This window comes from Eublepharis macularius, chromosome 7 (assembly GCF_028583425.1).
Source record: "Eublepharis macularius isolate TG4126 chromosome 7, MPM_Emac_v1.0, whole genome shotgun sequence".
Taxonomy (NCBI): domain Eukaryota; kingdom Metazoa; phylum Chordata; class Lepidosauria; order Squamata; family Eublepharidae; genus Eublepharis; species Eublepharis macularius.
In genome coordinates, this window is record NC_072796.1 from 125,783,962 (window position 1) to 125,808,678 (window position 24,717).

At 42.4% G+C, this 24,717-nt stretch overlaps 1 protein-coding gene across 1 annotated transcript in view; it reads left to right on the forward strand.

Moving 5' to 3' along the window:
* Nucleotides 1-17,153: 17,153 nt before the first annotated feature.
* The window catches only part of FER1L6 (fer-1 like family member 6), a 133,948-nt gene continuing 126,384 nt past the window's right edge, over nucleotides 17,154-24,717 (forward strand). Inside the window, exon 1 of the mRNA XM_054985903.1 lies at nucleotides 17,154-17,170. Within this exon, the coding sequence (XP_054841878.1) occupies nucleotides 17,154-17,170 (17 nt within the window). The remainder of the gene's footprint in view (nucleotides 17,171-24,717) is intronic.

The following is a 24,717-nucleotide window of genomic DNA, read 5'->3' on the forward strand; positions in this document are numbered from 1 at the left end:
CAGCCAGGTATTGGTGTAAAATGTACGTTGTTCTAAGTAACACCGTCTTTTGCAATTCTGTAGGTGTTATGTCAGAAAGCTGCAGTTTTCTCATGTAAGTTGCAAAGCTTTTCGAAATACTTCCCAGCGCCCTGATGATATTGGGGACTACTGTTGTATTCTTCATCCATAGTCGGGTGGTTTCTATTGCCAGATCTCTGCATTTAATCATTTTTTCTTGTTCTTTTTCTTCAACTCTGGCATCCCCTGGAATTGCAATGTCAATTATCCAGACCTTTCAATTTCCCCCCACAACTCTTATGTCTGGTGTATTGTGTTCAAGGTGTCAATCTATTATTATTATCAACAGTGCATCTCGGGTAGAATTGACAACTCTAGGATGGAAAATTCCAGAGATTTGGAGGTGGAGTCTGGGGGGGGGCAGAGGCTGGGGAGGAGAGGGAGGTCATCAGGGATGCGATGCCATACAGTTTACCATCTGAAGTTGCCGTTTTCTCCAAGGAAACTGATTTCTAGTCTGGAGATGCTGTAATTCTGGGAGAACTCCAGGCCCCACTTGGAGGCTGGCAATCCTAAGCAGGTGCACTTAGCTTTACAGTTTAACAATACATGGAAGGTTCACATTGAAAATACACACCCCCATTCTACCATGTCACATGTTGTGCTAAGCATCAGAATAAGGAGCCAGCATAGTATTAAGCAGGAGTCAGCATAATATTAAACAGTATTAAACACCATGTTATTTCTCTGTGTGGAGCTGCAGTAATAGTAACTTTCTTTTTCTCTGTTCTTGCCAGACTAACAGTGAATCCTAAGTAGTTACTCCAGTCTTAGCCCATTGAAGTCAATGGGTTAAGATTGAAGTAACTATGCTTAAGATTTCACTGTAAGTCTTGGAGTGGATATAAGGCAGTCTGAAACACTGGCCCAGATTAAAGGAATGAATCCGTCACAGCTTGCTGTCTTATCTTGGGCCATTCCATCTTTTTCTTTCAGGCTAACTGGCCTCAAAGGATTGTTGTCAGGGAGATCAGGCCTCCTAATTCAGCAGGACTCCCCCCTCTTGCTAGCTGGCCTGCTGAGGGCTAGTGAGAGGGAAAAGGTTTTTTTAATGATGTTGTGTAGAGATGGGCACAATCTGAGAAAATACTGAACTGTTCGGTTCATGGTTTGTCACGTTTCACGAACCACGAACTTTCACGAACCAGTTTGTTTGATTCATGAAAACGTCACTTCCAGGGCAGCAGAAGTTCTGCAGGAAGCCCATCCCCCCCTTTGCCTAGGAAACTGATTGATTGGTGCCAGGCTGTCTGCAGTGACGAACCAAAAAATGAACACAATGAACCGGCCTAAAGTTTATGGCAATTCATCTGAAATGGGCTCTGATGAACTGCTGGTTCGCAAACCACAGACTGGCCCAGTTCATGCTGAACTTTGGTTCCTATTTAGATTCATACCCACCTCTACTGTTGTGCTCCTATGTGATGTTACATCTGGTTATTTGCCACTGGCATCCTTCCCCACTGGTTGCCAACCATGCCCGTGAGAGACCTCCTTAGCAGGAGGCCTGGCAAATCTAAGTGAGATGGGTCAGTGCTCTCACTTCTAAAAAGTAATTTTACAGTCTTGTTTATTTCTGTAGGTAGCGTGTATTGGTGAGGAAAGGACATTCATTTTTCCAGCTCAAATTGTATTAAGAGAGGTCTGGGAATTTAACTGGAGTTGGCTGTGCTAGGGTGAAGCCAAATGGGGACTGCATCAGCTTCCTTCTGTGAATCTGATGCTGAGATCAGTGACTCTGCTGGCTGATTTCAGGAACATACTTGCAAATCTGGAAATAAAACAAACGTTACAAGGACATCATTAGACGTCAGTGTTCTGTCATCCAATGCAAACTGCATCAGGTAGTGCTGCCTCAGGCACATCTCATTGCTTGGGTGCATAAAATGGAAAAAGACAGTAAAATAGAAAAAGGTTCTGTTGTTGGATATTAAATGGCTGCATACCAGAAACGCAGAGGGAACTCAGTAGATATTCAGAAACCACCTATTCCTACACTCCAACCACAAGCAATAGAATCTATAAAGAGTCTATTAGAAGGTATGGAGAAAAGACTGGATCAAAGATTTACACAATTAGAAAATAATGGTTCCTAGAACTACCTGACATCATTTCTGGGATAAACTCAGAAGTGAATTAGCAGGGCAGAAAAATTCTCCCCCTGCCACTACGGTGGCTAGTATGTTGCCTGGCAGGCCCAATCCCCAATTTTTAATTTTTTAAAAAAAGATTTCAGGTTTTTCTGCAAATCTGGGGCATCTTTCTGGTTTGTAGAAAGATGCATTTTGTCTATTCATGGCTCCAGTCTCTGGATTTAAGTATACACAGATTTGGCCATGTTGAGAATTAGATATATTGATATGTCAGTCATACCCATATCATGCAGTAAAATTAATAAACCTCTCTGTGCTAGAAAAGAAATTCAGCTTGTATGAAAAAAAATGACTAAAGTCTTCAACTCCTGGCTTGAAAAGATGAATGAAATGTATTGTCAAAGGCTTTCACGGCCAGAGAATGATGGTTGTTGTGGATTTTCCAGGCTGTATAGGTGAAAACTATTTGTATTCACAGTGTTATTTGAGTCTTTCCAAGCTGATATAGTAGAACCACAATATATATATATCTTTCTTTTCTATGTATGATCTTTGGTAGAACTGTAATTGAGCATGTGTTTAGTGTGGGAGGATGCTGTGATAGGGGAACAGTTCCTTTTATGTGCAAGTCAAAACCTTTTGAGAAGCTGCTTGGTGAAAACATTTGCAGGCCTGGAAAAGGGCAAGAGGGGGAGCTGAAAGGAATGTTGTGAGATGGCTCCGTTTGGTCCGTAGTGAATTTTTTTCAAGTTTTATACTCTGCTGTTCTCAAAAGTAAGCAGAAAAGATGTTGAACGTACAACCAGTCATACAACCAGTTATAGTGTTCAAATCGGAGAATACCTTGAGAACTTTTTCCAAGTGTGTATACAAAAGAGCCAAGGAGAGTTCATTGTTAATAAGGATGGTGATTTATGCATGTGGAAGCACTTAATTTTTTAAAAGGAGAAAAAAGGAATGGAAGAGAAGAATGACATGGGTATTTTTCACATTTGGATTTTAAAGCGTGTCCATACCTGTTCCATGTCCCATGTTTGCAGGAGTTTCACACTTGCAAGCTAGTCATGGGACGTGGTGCCGCTCTTTGTCCGCATTACCCCAATTTTTCTCCCTGTGGACATGCTGTGATTTAATTTTTAATCAGCTGCCCAGTCGGGGCTGGCCTGATTAATGCCAGTGTGAACACTTTTGCAGCGCTTCGCCCCTCCTTTTCCCTGGGAGCTGATTAGTTTGTGTGGAATTAACCACCCAAGTCAGCTCTCTGAAGTCTTTTTGCACCATTTTTTTGGACAAGTGGGCAAGCAGAGTGGGCTTACCGCAGCTCAGCTGAGGTGACCACTCTCCTCTGCAGCCCTCCTGTCAACCACCTCCCACCCCACTGTTCCCAGTGGTAAGGCAGGACTTCCATTTGCACGTCACCATTTTTTAAAACTTTGAGTACGCGTAGTAACGTTTTGTTACTACATCTTCTGACCGACAAGCCCCCCCCATGCCCACCCCTCAACCACCCACCCCCACACCACTGTTCTCAGGGTAAGGCAGGACTTCCCTTTGCATGGGAGGGGCGAGCAGGAGAGTGGCCGCCCCAGCTGAGCCCCTGGCTCAGCACATCTCAGCTTAGCTGGGGCTGGGTTACTAGTACATCTTCTGACTGACAAGGATTTATGTAGGTTATACTTTTGAAAGAAAACTCACAGAAATATTCCAGGTGATATTCATGGTCCTACTGTCCTCATTTTACACCCTCAGCAACCCTGTGAAGTAGGTTAGGCAGGGGTGTGGGGGTGTTGGAGACAGACTGACTATGCCAGGGATGCCAACCTCCAGGTTGGGGCTGGAGTTCTCCTGTAGAATTACATGATCTCCAAATTACGGGGATCAACTCCCCTGGAGAAAATGACAGCTCTGGAGCTTGAGTGTTAGGGCATCAAATCTGGCTGAGCTCCCTCTTCTCCCCAAATTGTGCCCTGTACCTAGATCTCCCAGGTCATAGTCCAACCACTACAGCAAATTGCTTTTCCCAGATAGGGCTTATACTCTATAGCATGCATGTTTCCTGAATCTTTTGCACATTTTAGTAGTACGCTAGAGATGAAACTTTAGAGATTTTGAAAGAGGTTAATGATAATTTACTATGCAAGGAAAGAATGAAAAGCAATACTCCCCCCGCTGCTAGAAATGTTAAAATTTCAAGAGCTACAAAGGAGATTGTTTAAAGGAACTCAGTGGTTGGGCTTGTTTCTACTTCTGTTTTGGTCAATATCCCCCAAATTTCCATTCTTTTCATTTATGATTGGATTCATTAAAAAAAATCCTCTTAACCTTTACTAGGATTTAAATGCATGTAGTAAAAATAATGAGAATGCAAGTAAGAATAATGAGAATAATGAGAATCCAAACACAGGAGAATGAGGAAGCAGATGTAAAATACACTTGATAAAGAAGGAAATGGAAAAGCACAGTAGCCGTCAGGGTTATGTTGATTAAAAAACACGATTGTGCAGCAGGAGTTTGGTGAGGCACAGCAGTGACCTTTATAAAGTCAGATGTGTAGTAATGGAATGTTTTGCTGAAAGAGAGAGTTTTATGCTTTCTTCAAATAAAGATATATGAAGCTTTAGAGTGTAAAGCCATCTCTGGAATGCCTGATCTACCCCGTAAGATTACAGTCGGCGCTGCTGATTTTACTGGCCCATCTGTCTAAATATTGTTTACTTATGTTCTTAAGGTTTTAAAAAAAAGAATTAGGGTACCAAGGAAGGAGAGATAAGGGGAAGGGGAGGCACTGTGGTTCTGTGGTAGAGCATCTGCTGGGCATGCAAAAGGTTCCAGGTTCAACCCCCAGCATCTCCAGTTTAGGAAGTGTGTGTGTTATGTGCTGTCAAGTTGCCTCCAACCTATAGTGGTCCTATGAATGAAAGACCTCCAGAACATCCTGTCATTAACAGACTCGCTCAGATCTTGCAAATTGGAGGTCATGGCTTCCTTTATTGAGTCAAGCCATTTCATTTTGAGTTTTCCTCTTGTCCTACTGTCTTCCACTTTTCCTAGCATTATTGACTTTTCCAGAGAGTCTTGTCTTCTCATGATGTGACCAAAGTACGATAGCCTCAGTTTTGTCATTTTAGCTTCTAGGGAGAATTCAGGCTTGATTTGGTCTAGAACCCACTTATTTGTCTTTTTGGCTGTTCTTATAGGTGATGTGAAAGACCTCCACTGGAAACTCTTGAAAGCTGCTGCTAATCCGAGTAGACAATACTGACCTTGATGAACCAATGGCCTGATTAACTATAAAGAGCGCTAAGTGCAAAGTGCAATAAATAAATTCATGTACATAAACATATTTATTGCACTTTGCACTTGATAAATTATGCACTTTGTAACTACTGTTGAATGCTTGTAATTGTGCCTACTGGTTGGTTCTCTTGCTAGTGTCTGGCTTGCTGGTTGTATTCCCTTGTTCGGTTCTGATTAACTATAAGGCTGCTTCGGTCATACGAGAAAGGAAAATAAATTTATGGATAAGGGAAAATATTTTTCCTCCTTACAAGATACAGAATGGAAAATGAAGTGGAAGGAATACAAAATGAAACAATGGCTGAATCCACACGTCCCGGCATAGCACTAAACTGTTGGAATGATAGCATCTTCCTAGTGTGATTTCTGACATCATCGGCCACAATTCCGCTTTCATGGTGCGATGATGTCAGAAATTGCGCCAGGAAGATGCTATCGTTCCGACAGTTTAGCCGGGACATGTGGATTCAGCCAATATTGCAGGGAGACGTTTGTATACAGTGAACCAGTGAAACTTCTCTATAAGCCTGCTCACTTGCTATTATTATCTGGCGGTAAGGCAAACCAGGATGCTTAGGTGAAATAAGAGGGAGAAAGAAAAATGTATATTGCCTGACCCTGAAGAGAAAAGAAGTCTGAAGTGGCCAATCTGGGGAAGGTGATGAAGTATAGACCTGAGGAAGAAGCCATCCTCTAAGTTGGGGCAGAAGGTCTGAGTGCAGAGCCAGCTACGAGGTCAGGGATGCAAGTGTAACCTGTTTTGTTCAAGGGCAATATCTAATTTGAGAACCGGGAGAGTTCATGTCTATGACAGTGTGATCCCACCTTGTGACACTTGCATTTATAAAAGATTACAATGAACAAACTTGAGAAAAAAAACATCTTATTTGGAACAATACAATAATAAAGCATATATAACAACAATCATGTAACAAAACAGGCCTGTTTTACTCAAGCAGACCCAGGTCTCAGTCTTTCTGACTTCTGTATGGTGGTCAGTCCCTTGAATTGCAGCAACTTGTAGCTGTGCTCTATGTTGAGATGCCTTCTGTTCTTCACAGGAGTCCTATAACATTAATACAGAGTTCATAGAAAGGAGTGTTTCTGAGGGGAGAGTGCTTCTCCTTGCAGCTTCAGGCCCTCCAGTCTCTCAGGGAAAATTATACACATAATATCCATTTCAAATAGTCCCAACAATAATCAAATTAAACTAACAGCCAATTAATATAAACACAATCTTCCCTTCCAGTAATAAGTATAAGAAATTCTCATACCTATAACATTAATACAGAGTTCATAGAAAGGAGTGTTTCTGAGGAGAGAGTGCTTCTCCCTGCAGCTTCAGGACCTCCAGTCTCTCAGGGAAAATTGCGCCTTTTTTTCCTTATAAGGAATACCCCAACTGTCTATCTCCCTCTAGTGGGCAAGGGTTACACAAGGAAGGAATGACAATCCAGGAACTAAAGGAGGGAGGCGTGTTCCAGCGATTCAGCACATAGGAGAGAACAACTGTGATGTTGGGAAAGAAGACTCTGATATAATGCCAGCTACAATGTTGGAAGGGCCTGAGAGGCCCTTTTTATAGGATCCAGTTAGACTTCAATAGGAGATTCTGTCAAAGGCTCAATTCTGTGCACAGCTTAGGCTCCGCAGTGGGATAGGATTGAGGGTATAGCATATAGTTTCTCCTTAGTGTGTTTGAATTTTAGGCACTGAGCTCAGGAAGACTTGAGGAGGCTGAGCAGCAGCTTAATGTTATTTTCTAGGTTTGGGATTGAATTACTGGGGTAGGCTGAATGGAGAGGAAAGTTATGAAACAGCAAATTTGAGTCAATCCATCTTGGGTGTGAAGGAGTTTCTGGAGGTTGAAGACAAAGGGCTTTTAGTCAGTGAGCACTTCAGAGTGTTCTAGTAGGTGAGCTGCCCCATGGAAATGTTCAGAGGAAATCCCCTGCTAGAGCCTCATTCTGCTGGTCCCCAAGTCCCCTCTTGCTGTCCAAAGGTTCCTGTTATTCAAGGCCCAGGTTGGAGCAGCGGGCAAGTCTTACACTCTCTCCTCTCCCCACACACCCAGTTTGTTTCTTTGGACTGGGCTGCTTTTCTTTATTGGTGGTGATAGGGCTGGTTGCTTGGCAACCGGAGCCTTGTGCCAGTACCAGGCCTCCAACTAAGGCCTTAAAGGCCTCAGTGCAGTCTGCTTGAGTAGGGACTTCCGATTTCATATAATGCTGGATCGTTTTATCTAGGCCTCTGGCAACTATGCTAGAGGATCCTTTGGGGTGTACACCCTGTGAGGGGTCTCTTTGTTCGTAACAGAATAAAAAGGTGTTTGATAAGGATATACATCATTAAGGTCAGGCATTCTGGCTTGATTATATAAATATATGAGTTAAGAGTCTTCTCTGTTTTGGTGTCTATATGTGGAGTTCTCTGCCTGCATACATTTTCATAGTGCTTTTTGATCTGTTTTGTTTTTAACAGCAGGTGAAGATGGTCTTATGTACTCAGATATTTGGTGAGAGGCAAGCTTTCTCATTTCCTTTCTCACCCTTAGTTTTTATTGCAGTTGTTGCAGTTCTTACTGCTTTTTATGCTTTTGAGTTTTATATTTTTTTTAGTATTGTTGTTTACTGTTCAGTGTATTATTATTCAAGGCTTTGAGAAGATTCTGTTGACAGGTGGTATATATATATCTTTTAAGAAAAAGATTAAATCACTTTATTTCAGTAATTTAGATTCTTGCCAACAATATCTTACATCTAATTGTTCTCTTATGGGTCTTCTTTAATGCTACTAAAGGCATGCCATTTGTTTACCACACAGGTTCAGGACAGCATTGAAGTCTTATCATGATTTGATCTTTTCTCCATCCCACAAGGACAGGTAGAGTAACTAGATTATATATAATCTAGTGGGTTCTTGTGGGCCGCCTGGAACAAAATGGGGCCAGATCTGATTGGAACTATGGAATTCAGCAAGACCCATTTCTTCTCCAGTCCTGTGGCAGAGTCTGCCTGGCCAGACTCCAAAAATCTGTTACTGAAATCCTGCTTTCCAGAATTTGGTAGCAGTCTTAACTATTTAAGAAATTAGCCATTGTTTAAACTTTATATGTAGGAATGACAGAGGAATGGGATGTTCAAAATGCAAGCAGTAATATGTAATTGTCTAGTAAAACAATATTATACTTATGACTTGACAAGTATTCAGGGTTCTTGTGTTTCAAATGCAGTTATTAAGTGGGTTGGTATTAGGTGGGAGGAAGCACTAGGTTTGCTAGAAACAAAAATATAGGGAACAGGCATAATCGAGATCAGCATTATTAGGTATTTTCTTCAGATTGATGATGAGAGTCAAGCGATTAATCCTACACCAGAAACATTCTGTGCTAGAGTTATTGAATTATGGGTTTTATGTTCTTGGAGATGTCAAATAAGGGCATAGGATAAAATATGAAGGTTGAAGTACATAGTATATTTGCAGGGCCTCTGTGTTCCTCTGATCCAGAGGAGTTAGCCGTGTTAGTCTGTAGTAGCAAAATTGAAAAGAGTCCAGTAGCACCTTTAAGACTAACCAACTTTACTGTAGCATAAGCTTTCGAGAATCACAGATGCATCTGATGAAGAGAACTGTGATTCTCGAAAGCTTATGCTACAGTAAAGTTGGTTAGTCTTAAAGGTGCTTGTCTTCCTCTGAACTTCTAGCTTTCATTCAGACTTCATATTCTGCATATTTTGGGGGGAGTAAGTCCGACAAAGTTCAGTGGGCTTACTTGTAAGCATATGTGTGACATAGGGTTGCCAGCCTCCGGGCGGTGGCTGGAGATCTCCTGAAATTACAACTGATCTCCAGGCCAGAGATAAGTTCCCCTGGAGAAAATGGCTGCTTTGGAGGGTGGACTCTATGGCATTATATCCTACTGAGACCCCTCCCCTCTACAAACTGCCCTCTCCAGACTCCACCTCCCAAATCTTCTGGAGTTTCCCAACCTGGAGCTGGCAAACCTATGGGTGGCCAGGCAACAATATCTATCCTTACACAAGTGGCATCTGTAAGGATGTATGTACACATGGACTGGAAAACAGAAATCTCCCAGGCTATATCCAGATGTCTTACTTAACCTCAGTTAAGTCAAAATGTGAACAAACTTAGCTTGCTGCTGGGCTTGCATGTGCTTCTCCTCCTCCTTCCCTTGTCATAGGGAAAATTGCAGTTAAAAGTTAACTCCAGTTACCCGTGTCATACAAATGCATACTCATGGGTTAAAAAGAGTTAGTTTCCTCCCCCCAGACAGGATTCTAAGGCATGAGTAACCTGTATGTAAAGATGCTGGTTAGTGGAAAGGGTCCCAAATAACCAATGAACCTGCATTTCCGTGTCACAGGTAGCTGGGGTTTGTTTTCAAGTGTAATTTTCCACATGAGAATGGAAGCATGAATGAAAGCCTAGTGATAAGCTAGGTTTGTGCATATTTTTACTTAACCGCAATTTAAGTCACCTGGACCAGCTTAGCACTGCTTAGGGAATGAAATTCATGAAACTAAAACAAAAGCATAGTTTTCATTATTCTTCTTGCAGTTTTTTGTGCAGTTTTGTTGAAAGCAATTGACCTACTTTCTTCAGTGTCCAGGGGGCTTTTCATTTCCAGTAAAGGAGAAGGATCATATTCCCAAACTTTCATTGCCAATGAATTTGTGCATATAAAATGGACTGATTAAACTGGCAGGTAGCCATTTTACAATAATTGCCTTCTGACACTCTTGAATCAACAATCCTTTTTCAGCTAACCAAGGATGAATGTTTTACGCTAACAAGGCCAAGAAGATACAAGAGTTTTAGCTGGAGCAGTGGGTAATCTAATGAAATATCAGACTCCATTGATTGACTGTTTTCATTCATGCATGCAGTCTCTTTGTAGTGTGAAAAAGTATGCAGCCAAATGCTCATTTGTGAGTCTTTCTATCTGTCAGTCACACATATTCAGGCTGAGATAAATCTGAGTCTGTCTGCAGGGTTTGCGCTTTCTGTGAATATCTGAGTGTCCAAATGGCTCCACACAGAACAAATCTTCAGGAGTTATTTATTGATTTCTGTTTATTTATTTACAAAGTTTATACCCCACCTTTCTGCCCTCATCGGAAGCCTCAAGGCTGCTAACAGATTAAAAACATAGATAATAAAAACATGTCTTAAAAAAAACCAAACAAAGTACATCATTAAAACAATTAAAACCAAAGCTAAAATACACATACAAAAACATAAAAACAACAATTAATACATAGCGGGTCACTGAAGGAATGCCAGATGAAACAAAAATATCAGATCATGCCTGTTCAGAATGTCTTTCTGAGAGAAGAGAAGCTCGCTGACTCACTGGCGGGCTTTATTGGCACTGAGGACAGGATGCAGTGGAGGAGTGGTCAGCCCAGAAGAGGAGGAGCGTCCATCTCTCCTCCGGTTCAGCTGCATGTTCAGCGCCATTCCTTCTGGAGCCCTGCCGGGAGCAACACATTCCCCGCTCACCCTCCACTCTCTGGGCTGTAGAGAGGGCTGTCACAACTTTATAGGTTTGGCGGGTTTGAGGCATTGGGCCGGATCCCAGTAGGGTGAATGAGGCATTTGGGCAGCTCACTTTGATGGATTGGGAGGCAGTGGCTATCCAGCATGGCTGGCGGCGGAAGAACACTTGCTGTGGTATACCAGCATGGGGCTGGCGTGATATGCATCGGACAGCAGGTGGGCCTTCTGATGCCAACGGGGATCCGTGCCCATATGCCTGGTTAATGCTCCATCCAGCTGTAATCAATAAAGTTGTGGCCGTTCCAACCCAAGAAGGGTGTCTGTGTGTTATTTGCTCCAACATGTGGAGTCTCTTTATGCTTCTGATATAGATTCCTGGCAGCCGCATGATGGTGTTCATCCTTGCTATAAATTAGCTATTCTAACAGTGCAATCCTAAGCAAAATTACTCCACTCAAAGTCCATTGGCTTAGACAGGAGTAGGTCTGCTTAGGATTGCACTGTAAATGTTATAGTGCAGGGATGGCCAAACTGTGGCCCAGGAGCCACACACGGCTCTTCTAGACATGTTGTGCAGCTCCCAGAGGTCTCTGAGTATCACTGTGGCTGTACAGTTTATTTTAGTTTAGTTTATTTCCCTCTCTCCCTTTCCTTCTTTCTTTCCATGTCTTTCCCTCCCTCCCTCCCTTTCCTTCTTTCCTTGTTTCTTTCCATGTCTTTCATATTTTTCAATAAAAATATTGGGGTTGCCAGGTTCAATTCAGAAAATACCTGGGGACTTTGGGGGTGAAGCCTATCAAGGATGTGATATCACTTTTGTCAAAGGTAAGGTGATGGCTCTTCCCAAGCCCCACCCCTTCCGATTATGTCACTTCCAGCATACTGCACCAAAACCCCACCACTTCCTGTGATGCCACTTTCAAGACACTCCCCCAAACTTGCCTCTTCCTCTGAAGTCACTTCAATGCATCATGTCTTGTGGCTCTCAAACATCTGACATTTATTCTATGTGGCTTTTACATTAAGCAAGTTTGGCCACCCCTAGTATAGTGTATATTTATAGAGAATTTGTCCGAGGAATGAGGTTTTCCCCGTAGCACTCACATCATATGCCCTATATATTATAGCCTCCTTTTCTCCTGTTGGCAAGTTCAGTTTCCATGCTTCCAATGTATTATATATTGGTCACCTAATTTTCCATTCTGATTACTGGCAATCATTTTCCCTTCAGTAAACATTTACTTTACTTGTGGTAGCTGAACCACCTAAAGAAAAAACAGAAAAATTACAAAATCCAGATCTGATAATCTCCCTCGGTATTTCATACATGGATCCTTGTAGTCAAAGGAAAACATAATCATACTGAACAATATTGGGAGTAAATGTCTGTAGAACGAGGGAGTTTTCTTGATTAAACCAGGATTTCTGACATGGATTTGATAGTCTTTTTATCATTTGTGTAGAATATTTATACTCAGTTTTGAGAATATACACATGGTTGCGCAACGTGCCTTTACTCAAAGAATCCAGGAAATTTTAATTCAAGACAGGGCCAGGTTTAGGGGCAGGGGATTGAGGAGACTAGCTGGAGTCTTGGACTTTGGAGACATTGGAGTGGGGACTCCTAGGCCGTTTCCACACAGCTCCCTGCTGCTCGTAACAACCCGGAATATCACGAAAAAAATGCATAACTCATTAGCATATGCCACACCCCTTGACATCACCAGAAATGTGTCATTAGCGTAGCTATTTGCATATGCCACACCCCCTGACATCACCTATCCTGGCTGTTTTGGACCCAATCCTGGCCATTCAGGGCTGAAATTAGGCCCAAAATGGCAAAAAGGGGCTGGAAATGGCCCAAAAGGGGCCCAAAAGATGCAATTCAACATAGATAAGTGCATAGTATTACATCTGGGCCACAAAAAAGTGAAGCACAAATACTGGATGGGGGATACACTTCTGGGCAGTACTGTATATGAAAGAGATCTTGGGGTAAGAGTGGACTGTAAACTAAATATGAGCAGTCAGTGTGATACAGTGGCAAAAAAGGCAAACTCAGTCTTAGGTTGTATCAAAAGGGCCATTGCATCGAAATCGCAGGAGGTCATAGTCCCTCTCTATACTGCCTTGGTCAGGCCATACCTGGAGGCAGTTCTGGAGGCCTCAATACAAAAAGGATGTGGACAAAACAGAGGGTGCAGAAGAGACCAACGAGAATGACCAGGGGTCTGGAGGCTGAGCCCTACGAGGAAAGGCTGAGGGCCTTGAGAATGTTTAGTTTGGAGAAGAGGAGATTGATGGGGGACATGATTGCTCTCTTCAATTATTTGAAATGCTGTCATTTGGAGGAGGGCAAAGAACTGTTTCAGTTGGCAGCAGAGGGTAGGACCCGAAGCAATGGACTTAAATTACATGCAGAAAAGTACCGGCTGAATATTAGGAAAAACTCTTTCATGGTCAGAGTCGTTCCAAGGTGGAATCAGCTGCCTAGGGAGGTGGTGAGCTCCCCTTCACTGGCAGTTTTCAAGAAGAGGCTGGATGAATATTTGTTGTCAGGGATGCTTTAGGCTCATCCTGCATTGGACGGGGTTGGACTAGAAGGTCTGTATGGCCCCTCCAACTCTGTGATTCTATGATTCTGTGAGACGTGAGTGAGTTAGAAGCCTCTTGCACTAGCAGAAAGAAGTGACATCCTTCCTCCATTATAGATAAGGCTGCTTGAGAACTATATTTTGCAGTTTCATCACCGGCACCCAGTCTTTTGGTTGAATCTGTGAGTCCTTGATTATTTAAAATCCATGGTTCCCTCAGCCACGCCTGTTATCTCTTTGCCATAATCCCAGCTTTGTTTGTTTTATATTGGGCTTCCCATAAAGCCTAGCTGTGTTTTGCCTGGAGCTTCTTGTCACGTGAGATTGCTGGATCTTGGCTCGGAGTTCTGAGTTTTTGTACGGCTCTAATGCCACGGCAGTTCTGCTTGACTCGCCTTCTTGCTTCAACAGCAGGGCTGAGTCTGTTCCCATTAGGTTGCTTGCCAAGAATTCTTCATTTGGTTTGTTCCGCCAAGAGGTCCTAAACGATATATTGATGACTTCTAGGTCAGGTGTAAAAAATACTGAGTTTGCTTAGGTCTTCTTGAGATCGACTCTGGCAATCGTCTCCAAGCAGGATCACCCAATCTAGATCCTCCTGAGATGTCATCCCCGCCCCCCTTTATGCTTTTTAAAACACAGCATGCTTTCTCACAGAAGGAACAGGAAGTGCACTCTCGGAGTCTGTTGTTGGCTATGCATGGTGCTGGGCTTCTTCCAAATCATTCAGAAGTGCAATAAAATGTGTGTACGCGGAAGGAGTAGCAGCTAATTGATGTGCTTGACACCTGTCATCTTAGCATCTCCTGTTGTGTTTGATTAACAGACAAAACCGGGTTAGAGTAAACATGGCAAGCTTCCTTTTCTCAAAATAAATGTATTACTTCTTGCTGGGAGATTTTTTTTTTTTTAGGTTTAAAGATGAACAATACAAAATATGTTTATGATTTCCCCCCATCTCACATCTATAATTTGCATTATCTGCCAGCTTAAGGCTCAGTTTAGAGCATCTTTATATGAATGAGATTGTATTGCAGATATTTCCAAAAGAGGCCTGCAGCGGTGGGCCTTGTTAACCTTTCCCTCATCCTATTGCCCTGCTAAAAGTGACCCGTGCTTTGCATGGAGAAGACCCTAGGTTCAGTGCCCCAGGATCTTCAGTTAAAGAGATTCGGTTGCAGGTGATATGAAAGTTGTCCACATGAGACCCTGCAGAGCCAAGGCCAGTTAAAATATACAGAACTGACCAGATGAACCAATCTGTCAGGCTATGGATGACAGGATATGGTAGATAGGTCTCTGTACTATTGCAACAAGAACTCCAGGCTCTTGGTTAAATGGTTTTATTCAGAAATCCAATCATTTCCCTATATATGTCCATAGAATTACTCAGAGGCAAATAAGCATCTAAGCACTTCCTTGATAGGAATAGAAACTTGAAGAAAGTACAGCTCTAAATACTCAGTCTTTCCCCCCCTCCCACTTAGACCACAGGTTTGTGCGGGTAAGGGTCTGGGAATTTCTTCTGGAGTTTATACATTAGCCTAGACAGGACAAAAAGGCATAAGAGTAAACAGTAACATTTCAGACAATACAAGGTCACTTCTGTGAACTTCAAAGAAAAGAGATAAGACAGCTCTGTTCTCAGGCTGCTTGAGAAATGAAAGTGATGGTTAGAGCATTTGCAAAATGAAAATAAGGTACAGCATTAGCAATGGTTCACCATCTAGAACAATGACGTGGATATAGACAGGACTTTTTTTCTGGGAAAAGAGGTGGTGGAACTCAGTGGGTTGCCCTCGGAGAAAATGGTCACATGGCTGGTGGCCCCGCCCCCTGAGCTCCAGACAAAGGGGAGCTCAGGGGGCGGGGCCACCAGCCATGTGACCATTTTCAAGAGGTTCCGGAACTCTGTTCCACCGCGTTCCCCCTGAAAAGAAGCCCTGGATGTAGAGGTCCCCATCATAAGTCTAACTCGAATCTCGTTCAGTAGCCCTGATCTCAAGTTACAGTGAATGGATGTAGATCCTAACTATGTTTTTAAGAAGGAGCTGATGTACTCTTTCTTACCGTTTTGCAATTGAAACTGGTGAGCAAGTATCTGGATAAATTTGGGGTTCATATCACTTGTTCAGCTGTAAACATGTGGAGCATAATGTGGGAACTGATCAATGCATGTATTTTTTAAAAATTAAGTGTATGGACTGTACCTGCGTTCACTGTTACTTGTTAGCAGGGCTAACATAAGGCAACTTTATGCATTTATATTAGTGTATTCACTCCTTCCAAGCCACTTTTACCCCCCATTAGGGAATACATGTCCCCATGTTTCTTCTCCATCAGGGATATAAGCAGCGTAGAGGTAATACTTATTGAACAGCCTGCCTGAGGAGGTAAGGAGAACCATGCTCTAGGGTTTCTGCAAACAATGCAAAACTGAATTATTCGAAAAGGCTTTTTTTACTCAGATAGGAGGGCAGTATTGTAGGGAGGGGGTCTCGGATGTTTCGCCAATGAGTTGGGAACCATGGGCTCCTCCATTATGTTGCTTTACATATTATCTGTTGCTTTGAATACGTACTCGTATATACTGCTTGTGCTTCATGTTTTCTAATGTCAATCCTAAAATGGATTATGTTCTGTTTCAGTAATCCTTCAACCCTGTATTGGATCCTTGCTAATGCTATGTCTTTGTAAAATTGTATTCATCTTCCCTATGACATTATTTATGGAAATGTCCTTGACACTGTATGGAAATGCCTACCCTTGTCCTTGCTACTGATTGTACTGATCTCACACTATGTGATCTGCCTTGAGTCTCAGTGAGAAAGGTGGACTATAAATGACATTAATAATAATAATAATAATAATAATAATAATAATAATAATAATAATAATAATAATAATAATAATAATGGTTTGAGAAAAAGGGTTAAAACCTTCCTTTTCCTGGAACTTGCAGCCCCAGCTGTTGCAAACTATTTTTTAAAAAGTCTTTTAAAAAATGAGCCCTTAAACCATGAACATCCCTTTTGCCACTGTGAAATGATTGTTCAATAATCTGTCCCTTCTAGCAAATCCTGGCAAGTATGTCTCTGGGCTAAGAGTCTTCACCCTTTGCATTAAAATATGTTTCTCAGCCATGGCAATTTTATAGCAATAAAATGGGGAGGGAGTTCTTGGGTATATATGCGCTCACAACACTTTGTTCTGGAATAAAACAGGAATTGACCCGCGGCAAAGATGCTTCTTGGGACAAACCCACCAGACGCTGCTAAGCATCTCAGTGGTAGAAAAGCAGCCTTATGATCCTCCTGGAAGAAATGCCCGACCTGCCATGTGATGCCGTGTTGCTTCATTGAGCTGCATGGTCTTAGGTATTCTTGGCCCAATCCAGAAGAGCAATGAATACAATTATGTTTAAACAGCCCCACCCAGCAGGAAAGGCTGATATCTTGGTAAGTGAACAATAACGGCAGGCAGATCCCATAGCTGATGGTAGGAGGAGGAGGTTATACTTCTGGGTTAGTTACAGAATGTACAGCCTTTAGCGGGCTGTTGACATTGAAGTGTAGCAGAGAACGATACGATGGAGAAACAGCCCAAGTAAGTTTCTTTCTTCTGGTTTGTGTTGGGAGGCTATGAGAATGTGACAGAGCCCAAAAGAAAGAGAATTAAGGTCTAGGAATATACTTACAATTTGCTCCCCAAAGATACCAATGATAAAACAAAAGATGCATAATAATTTTTAAAGTCTAGCTTGTTCTAGGGTTGCCAGCTCCAAGTTGGGAAATTCCTGGCCATCTGGAGGGTGAAACCTGGAGAAACCTGGAGAAAGTGGGGTTTGGGGAGGGAAAGGACCTTGGCATGGCATAATTCCATACAGTCCACCCCCCAAAGTAGCCATTTTCTCCAGGTGAACTGATCTCTGTGGCCTGGAGACCAGTTGTAGTTCCAGGAGATCTCCAGCCACCGCCTGGAGGCTGGCAACCCTAGCTTGTTCTTATCCTTTTTTTTTTGAGGACCTTTTAACTTTCTCAGATTGAGAATTTGTAAGGATCTTGAGGCTATGGCCTTGTGGCTTTAAGCGCAAGTTTATGAGTGTTTATGTTCATTCAATTAAAGAGGGCTTAGGCATGCGATAGGAGAGTTCTTTGCTGTAATCTTGCTGAGCTTAATGTCTGAAATTGCAATAATAAATTCTGGATGGGCACCAGAAAGCTTCTAATACCCTAAATGGTGTGGTACCCCAGGTTATTTTATTGCAATACTTCACTTGAAGATTGGAAATAGATGTTGGAGCTTTTGGAAGATGTGCCTTTTTTTTTTGCTACATATGGAATGGCAAAAACTGAAATATGAATGTTTTGTTTGGGATGTTTTGATGAGAAATGAAGTTTATGACTTCCGAGTAATATTGGCCCAAACAGATACGTAACTGTTTCTTTTGGGATGACTTTCTTGAGTAGTTAAGCTTATGACTTCTGAGGAAGGCTACTGGAAATGGGTTTTATTGGCATGCTCGTTAAGTCAAGCATTGACAGCAAGTTATATTGGGTGGGTCATCTTGACTTATAATGTGAGAGTTTGCACTGCCTAAATGACAGTTTATACTGACTATATTGTTTGCTGGTAGAGTCATTCATTGGTAGTAACCTGAACTGGGCAGTTGTGATTCTTTGAAGTCTTTTTTGAATATTTGGAATATTTGCTATTTGTTCATATTTATTCCATCGGTTTTATTGTAGTGATTGGAACACATTGCATATTGGCTGTGTATGGATGATGTTATTATTATCACTAGATACTGTATTTCTGTATTTTTATTTTTGCTTGAACAATAATATTCCCTTTTTTATCTGAGCTTTATGTCTGGGATTGCAATAATAAATTCTGGATGGACACCAGAAAGTAGAGATGGGCACAAAATGGAACACGAACCAAAAACACGCCCCACCTACAGTTTAAATGGCCATTTCCCCGCTGCTCGGAGTGGTGGGGAAATGGCCATTTAAACAGCGGGGCTTGGCTGGCTGGCTGGGAACTCCAGGCCAGCCAGCCAAGCCCAACCCACTGTTTAAATGGCCATTTCCACGCAGCTTGGAGAGGCGGGGAAATGGCCCTTTAAACAGCGGGGCTTGGCTGGCCTGCTGGGAGTTCCAGTTTAAATGGCCATTTAAACTGCAGGTGGGGCTTGGCTGGCCAGCCAGGAACTCCCAGCTGGCTAGCCAAGCCCCGCTGTTTAAATGATAAGCTGCTTGTCAGGGAGATCCCTGACAAGCAGCTGATCCACGGGTTTAAATGCCTCTTTCCATGCTGCTCTTAAGCGGCACAGAAAGGGGCATTTAAACCCCACGAACTACGAACCACAAACCAGTTTGTGCCCACCCCTACCAGAAAGCTTATCATGCCCTAAATGATGTGGCACCACAGGTTCTTTAAAGGCCCACCGGCTACCATAGAATCCTGTGCATTCTTTGAGATCATTGGCGGCCTGGCTCTGGGTGTCCCACCAGTGTAAAAGCAGATGAGAAGACAGAAGCTCCATGACTGTATCTCTCAGTAGGTTTTTAAAATCATAGGGTTTGGTGTAATGGGAGAGCTTGGCGTGTGTGGGGAGATTTCTTGATTTGAAAGGTCCCCAAGGAGGTGGTGTTTAGCCTACTGTGGAAACGTGCAGGTACTGATACAGGTATTTGTATATTTTCCCAAGGGAGCAATGAGCATCTCCCTGGCCCCATTTCGGATCAGGAAAATGATACCGGGAGAGAGGTTTAACCACCCCCATCCATTTGTGCTGTGATCTCAGTTTGAATCAGGGTCACATACTCCTAATGACTGAAGTTAAAAATACCCCCCGGGAGCTCTGATCATAGAAGGCCCACCATCTTGTTGGTTTGGCTTTGATTGGAGATGGTGGACAACCAACTAGAGGACCTTCTCAATGGTGGTAATATGACGGCAGAACAGCTTTCTCTGGGTGGCTTGCTTGGTTACCAAGGGAAGTCTTTTTTGTTAACATTTGGTTATGTTGGTGATGTGTTCTGGTTTGCCACTCTGTTTTTACTGGTTATGAAGGATTATATTGCTGCCATGCAAAGTATTGTTGTGATATTAAATTAATACTGTATGAACTGCTGCTTTGCAAACAGATGTTTCAGCTGGTTCAATATTTAAAAAATGTCTTCTTTGCTCTTATGCTGTTGTTTTACTTGTGTAAGTAGTACCAATAAATCAAAAGCCTTACTAGAGGCAGGGAGGTATCACCTCTCATGTGTGCCCCCTGTTGGAATGCCGAACACTTGCCTTCTCTTCATCCCTCGGCCTCAGAGCATACATCATCCAGATTTCTTTTAAAGGAGGACAAAAGTTATCAGCCAAACTGTCCATCATTTATTATGTTGCACTCGATCGGGCCTTTGAACTAGAGCTCTCAGAATTACCTGTAAAGTTCTGGGTATGTTGTGAAGCTTTTGCCTCCGTACTGGAATAAGAAACTTTTCCTAAGGCGACAGAACCTCTTCCCTTCTTCCGAGCCCTCAGAACTATATGTGAGATATCGGAGAGGATAAAGCAACGCTAAAGAGCTTAAGGTAGGCTGCAGGTTACCTTATTTTTCTTCTCCTGCAGAATACATTTTGGAGTCATGTAGATTCAGGGACAGGAATTACAGCAGGCTTGAAACAAGTAAAACTAGGTTGCTGCATGCTTCCTGGTTTCTGAGAACATTGGCTTCCTTTCAAGAAAATTCGCTCTTTTCGACAAACGCTGCTCAGAAAAGTAGGCTTTTCAAATCCACAGGATCCTAGGGCTATGCTTTAGCATTCAGAAAAGTCTCTGAGCTGCTTCATACATAATTCTTATTCCTGTTTTGAAGGATATGTCCAAGAGTGGAAAACACATGCAGTTCAGCGATTACTTTAAAAGATCTTTCCCCCCCTCTTCCCCAAATGCAGCTGCTGGAACTGTTATTTCAAGGGGAAGTATAGCACTGGAGAGAGAGGGACTCAAAAAACAATTTTTATTTAGTTTTCAACGTGAATACATAGTCATACAGAAACTGTAGAACTACATTAGTAACAATAATGATCCCCTTTTACCCATGCTGTTGCTCCCTCTTCCCCAGGAAACCCCCTCATGCTGTTCTCCTCCCCACCTCCTTGAAATATCAACTAGGTTTGAAACTCCCTCCCAAGGCATTTCTGTCTCCCCTTATCCTTGCCTTCCGTCAGCAGCAACTTTTTTGTTTTGTTTGGCATTCTCTCAATAACTCTTATTAGCCCCACCCCATTCATATGTTTTCCTGTGTTTATATTATGTTTTATTTAATAGTTTTATTCAGGGGTCATTTCTTAGAAAAAGAGCTGGAGGAACTCATTAGCATAACATATTAGCATAACTCATTAGCATATGCCATGCCCTTGACATCTCCAGAACCGTGCCATTAGCATACCTGATTTGCATATGCCACACCCCCTGACATCACCTATCCGGGCCCAAAACAGCAAAAAGGGGCTGAAAATGGTCAGGATTGGGCTGCTGCTGAACAGGAGAGTGATCCACCACCTGTCAGAGGCCCGATCTGGGCCGTTTCGGCCCCAATCCAGGACGAAACAAGCCCAAAATGGCCGAGAGTCAGGTAGGCGGAGCCACCTGACATGTGACCTCTTTTGGGAACTGTTGGAACTGTGTTCCTGCATGTTCCCCCTCAAAATGAGCCCTGGTTTTATTATATATATAATAAAGGTGGCAGAAAAATGTTTTAAATAAGTGGTGGAAAGGTGGCATAAAATGTTTTAAATAAGTAAATGAAAATAAATTTGGAAAAGGAAAAAAAGAAATCTTTGAAAATAACCCTGGAACTACTTATAATGTGCCATTCCACCTTAGGATGCTTTAATTCAGGGGTCATAGATCCAGAGAAGTTAGCCATGTTAGTCTGTAATTGCAAAATAGTAAAGAGTCCAGTAGCACCTTTAAGACTAACAAACTTTATTGTAGCATAAGCTTTTGAGAACCACAGCATCCGATGAAGAGAACTATGGTTCTCGAAAGCTTAGGCTACAGTAAAGTTTGTTAGTCTTAAAGGTGCTATGGACTGTTTATTAATTCAGTGTACACCTGATAATGCAAAATGTGAATAGGACAATTGTATTTACAAAACACATTAATGTACTATCATTCGGCAAAATGTGCAAAACAGACGCGTTCAGGAGGGCATTCTTATGATGGAATTAGACCAGTAGTAAGATGGAATTATCCAGAAAGGCAACTTCACGTGGAAACGAGCCTGTAGTCCATTACAATGATTATTGTTGATATAATCTATTATTGCAGGTATTATCTGCCTTTTATGCATTGTCATTTTCCTTTGAGATCTCAGTTTCTGCATTCCGCCAACTACATCTTGCCTTAGGCAGTTTGCTGTTCTTATTGTTGCTCACATTGCCATTGAATTTTGTGTTCCTAGTCTTGTTGCATTGTTCATTGGGTGTCTTATGATGTATTATTTGCCTTTTTTTCCTTTCATTGCTTTATGATCTGCCTTGAGTCTCAGTGAGAAAGGCTGGCAATAAAAACCAAAATAAATTATGCACTTCTTAGGATGTAACAGTTGGCGGATATTCCCTGTTGAGTATATACTTTATGGCAGACTCAGGTTTGCTTCATATATGAAATGGCCCTCAGACTAAAGGCATCACTCATAGCTCTCTCCTTGTCGCTGGTAATTTAGCATAATACCCAGGGCTAGCTTATCCGTATAATGAATGGGACATTTGTCCCAAACAGATGCCTGCATTGCATGAATCATTGAACAGCCAATTGCCCGGCATCCTTTACCTGGCTCTCCAGAAACCATACCTGACATTGAACATCTTACCTGGACACGTTGCCTTTTCACAACAATGTATACGTAGCAGCATTTTTTCTGAAAATAGTAGCATGTTTCTTCTGCTTTCTTCTAGGTCTTTCCTGTTTCTATAACACACCACCTTCCTTTTCTCTCTGCAAAGCTCACAGCAGAATCCTAAGTAGAGTTACACCTTTTTATTAAAGTCAGTGGGCATAACGGTTTAGGACTGCACTGTCGGCTTTGTCTAACGGACTTGGTTCAGTGCCTTTTATGTTCACCAGGTGCTTTATTTTGTCACAGAAATTAGGTCGATCAGTTGAATAGGGTTGGGGGGGTCTCTACAGTGGCTGCTTAACTCAGAAGGGGTAGAGAGAGAAATCCACTTCTGCTGTTACTGCATTAGTGTAATTGGCTTAATAACGTGAATTAAACAGGCGTGCAAAACTCCAGCTAGTTTAGTGTGTTTCTCACAACCACTAGGTGATGCTGCAGAGTAATTTTACAAGGGAAAGAAATCTGTTGTGCGGATGGGGTTATACATATTTTCTGTTCAAGTAGTTTGAACATTTGTGTACCCAACGAAGCAAAATTTCATGTAAAGTTCTATGCCACTTAAATTCTCCTAGTACAATTTATTTTTTGTTTTTATTATTATTTTTCATTATTTTTATCCTCCTCTTCATTATTGTTATTATTTTTATTCATTTATATTCCATGAGTACACAATGGGTACTCAAAGCAGCTTACAACATTATTCTCCTCTCCTCCATTTTTTCCTTCCCAACAACCCTGTGAGGTAGGTGAGGAGGGCTGTGTGTGACTGGCCCAAAGTCACCTAGTGAGCAGAATGGCAGAATGAGGACGAGATCCTGTGCCTCCTAGATCCTAGTCCATCACCCTAACCATTACACCACACTGGCTGTCTTTAACGGGACTTGGCCTGAGGCCTGAGGCATGTGACTGCCCTGATCAGGTGACCACCTTTCACTCCTGTGCCCTGCTCCCTACTAGTCATGAACAAGTTCTTTGATATCTGTTGTAAGCAAAACCCAGATTTTCCGCAGCAATATTCAGCAGGGAGGTTTGCACTACTGTGCAAAGTTGCAGATTTGGTTTGGCTAGGAGTCGATGAATCTGAAGTAGGCTTTCCTGACCCAGGTCCCTTCTCGAAAAGGCAACGGTGCTTGTACCGTTACATCACTTCTGAGGAAAGTCCAGAAGTAACGGAGGGTAGCTCTAAGAATGGTTGGAAACTCTGTGGTTTTACCATAGAGTTACTAGTGATTCCTAGAGCCTACTCTATGTCACTTCTGGGATTTCTCTGGAAGTGATGTAACAATGCATGTGATGTCATGGCCGCCCAGTGTTCCCACCTCCAAATCTCCCACAGTTGTCCATGCTCTGGCAACCCTAGTCTGATGATCTGCTGAGTTTGCCACAGTGGATAAGCTATAAACAGTCCTTGGTATCCTGCTCATGGATGAATATTCGATAAAGATATGAATTAGCACAAGCTCGCTTTCAGTCTGAAATCTATCTAGCAGAAATGGCCCAAGTTCTTATTTCATAAATGGACTCAACAGAAATTATTTTAACCTGTTCACATTCTCCTAATGTTGAACAAGGACAACATTTAGACCGCATGTGATTATTATCCTCAGAAGAAACCGTATCTCTGTATATTGTGAGGTATGAAAAAAACACTCTTCAAAGTACTCCGGGCTGGTTTTCTTTTGCAGTTTAATCTTGATGTTATCCAAGGTTTGGTTTAAACCATTCCATGGTATCCTTGCCCCTAAAGGTATCTGTTTGGTTTGTATGCTCTTGAACACTGAATCAGCCTGTCAGTCTATCCAGGTCAGTATTGCCTACTCTGACCAGCAGTGGTTTTCTGTCCCATAGTCAAGGGTCATTTAGTAGAAAAAGAGCTGGAGGGACTCATTAGCATACCTCATTAGCATATACCACACCCCTTGACATCACCAAAAGTGTGTCATTAGCATAACTGATTTGCATGTGCCACACCCCCTGACATCATCTATCCTGGCTGTTTTGGACCCAATCCTGGCCATTCAGGGCCGAAATTGGGTCCAAAATGGCAAAAGGGGCTGAAAATGGCCGAAAAGAGGCCTAAAATGGTCAGGATCGGGCCATTGCTGAGTGGGAGAGTGATCTACCACCCGTCAGAGGCCCGATCTGGGCCGTTTTGGCCCCAATCCAGGCTGAAACGGGCCCAAAAGGGCTGAGAGTCAGGTGGGTGGGGCCACCTGACATGTGACCTCTTTGGGGAACTGCTGGA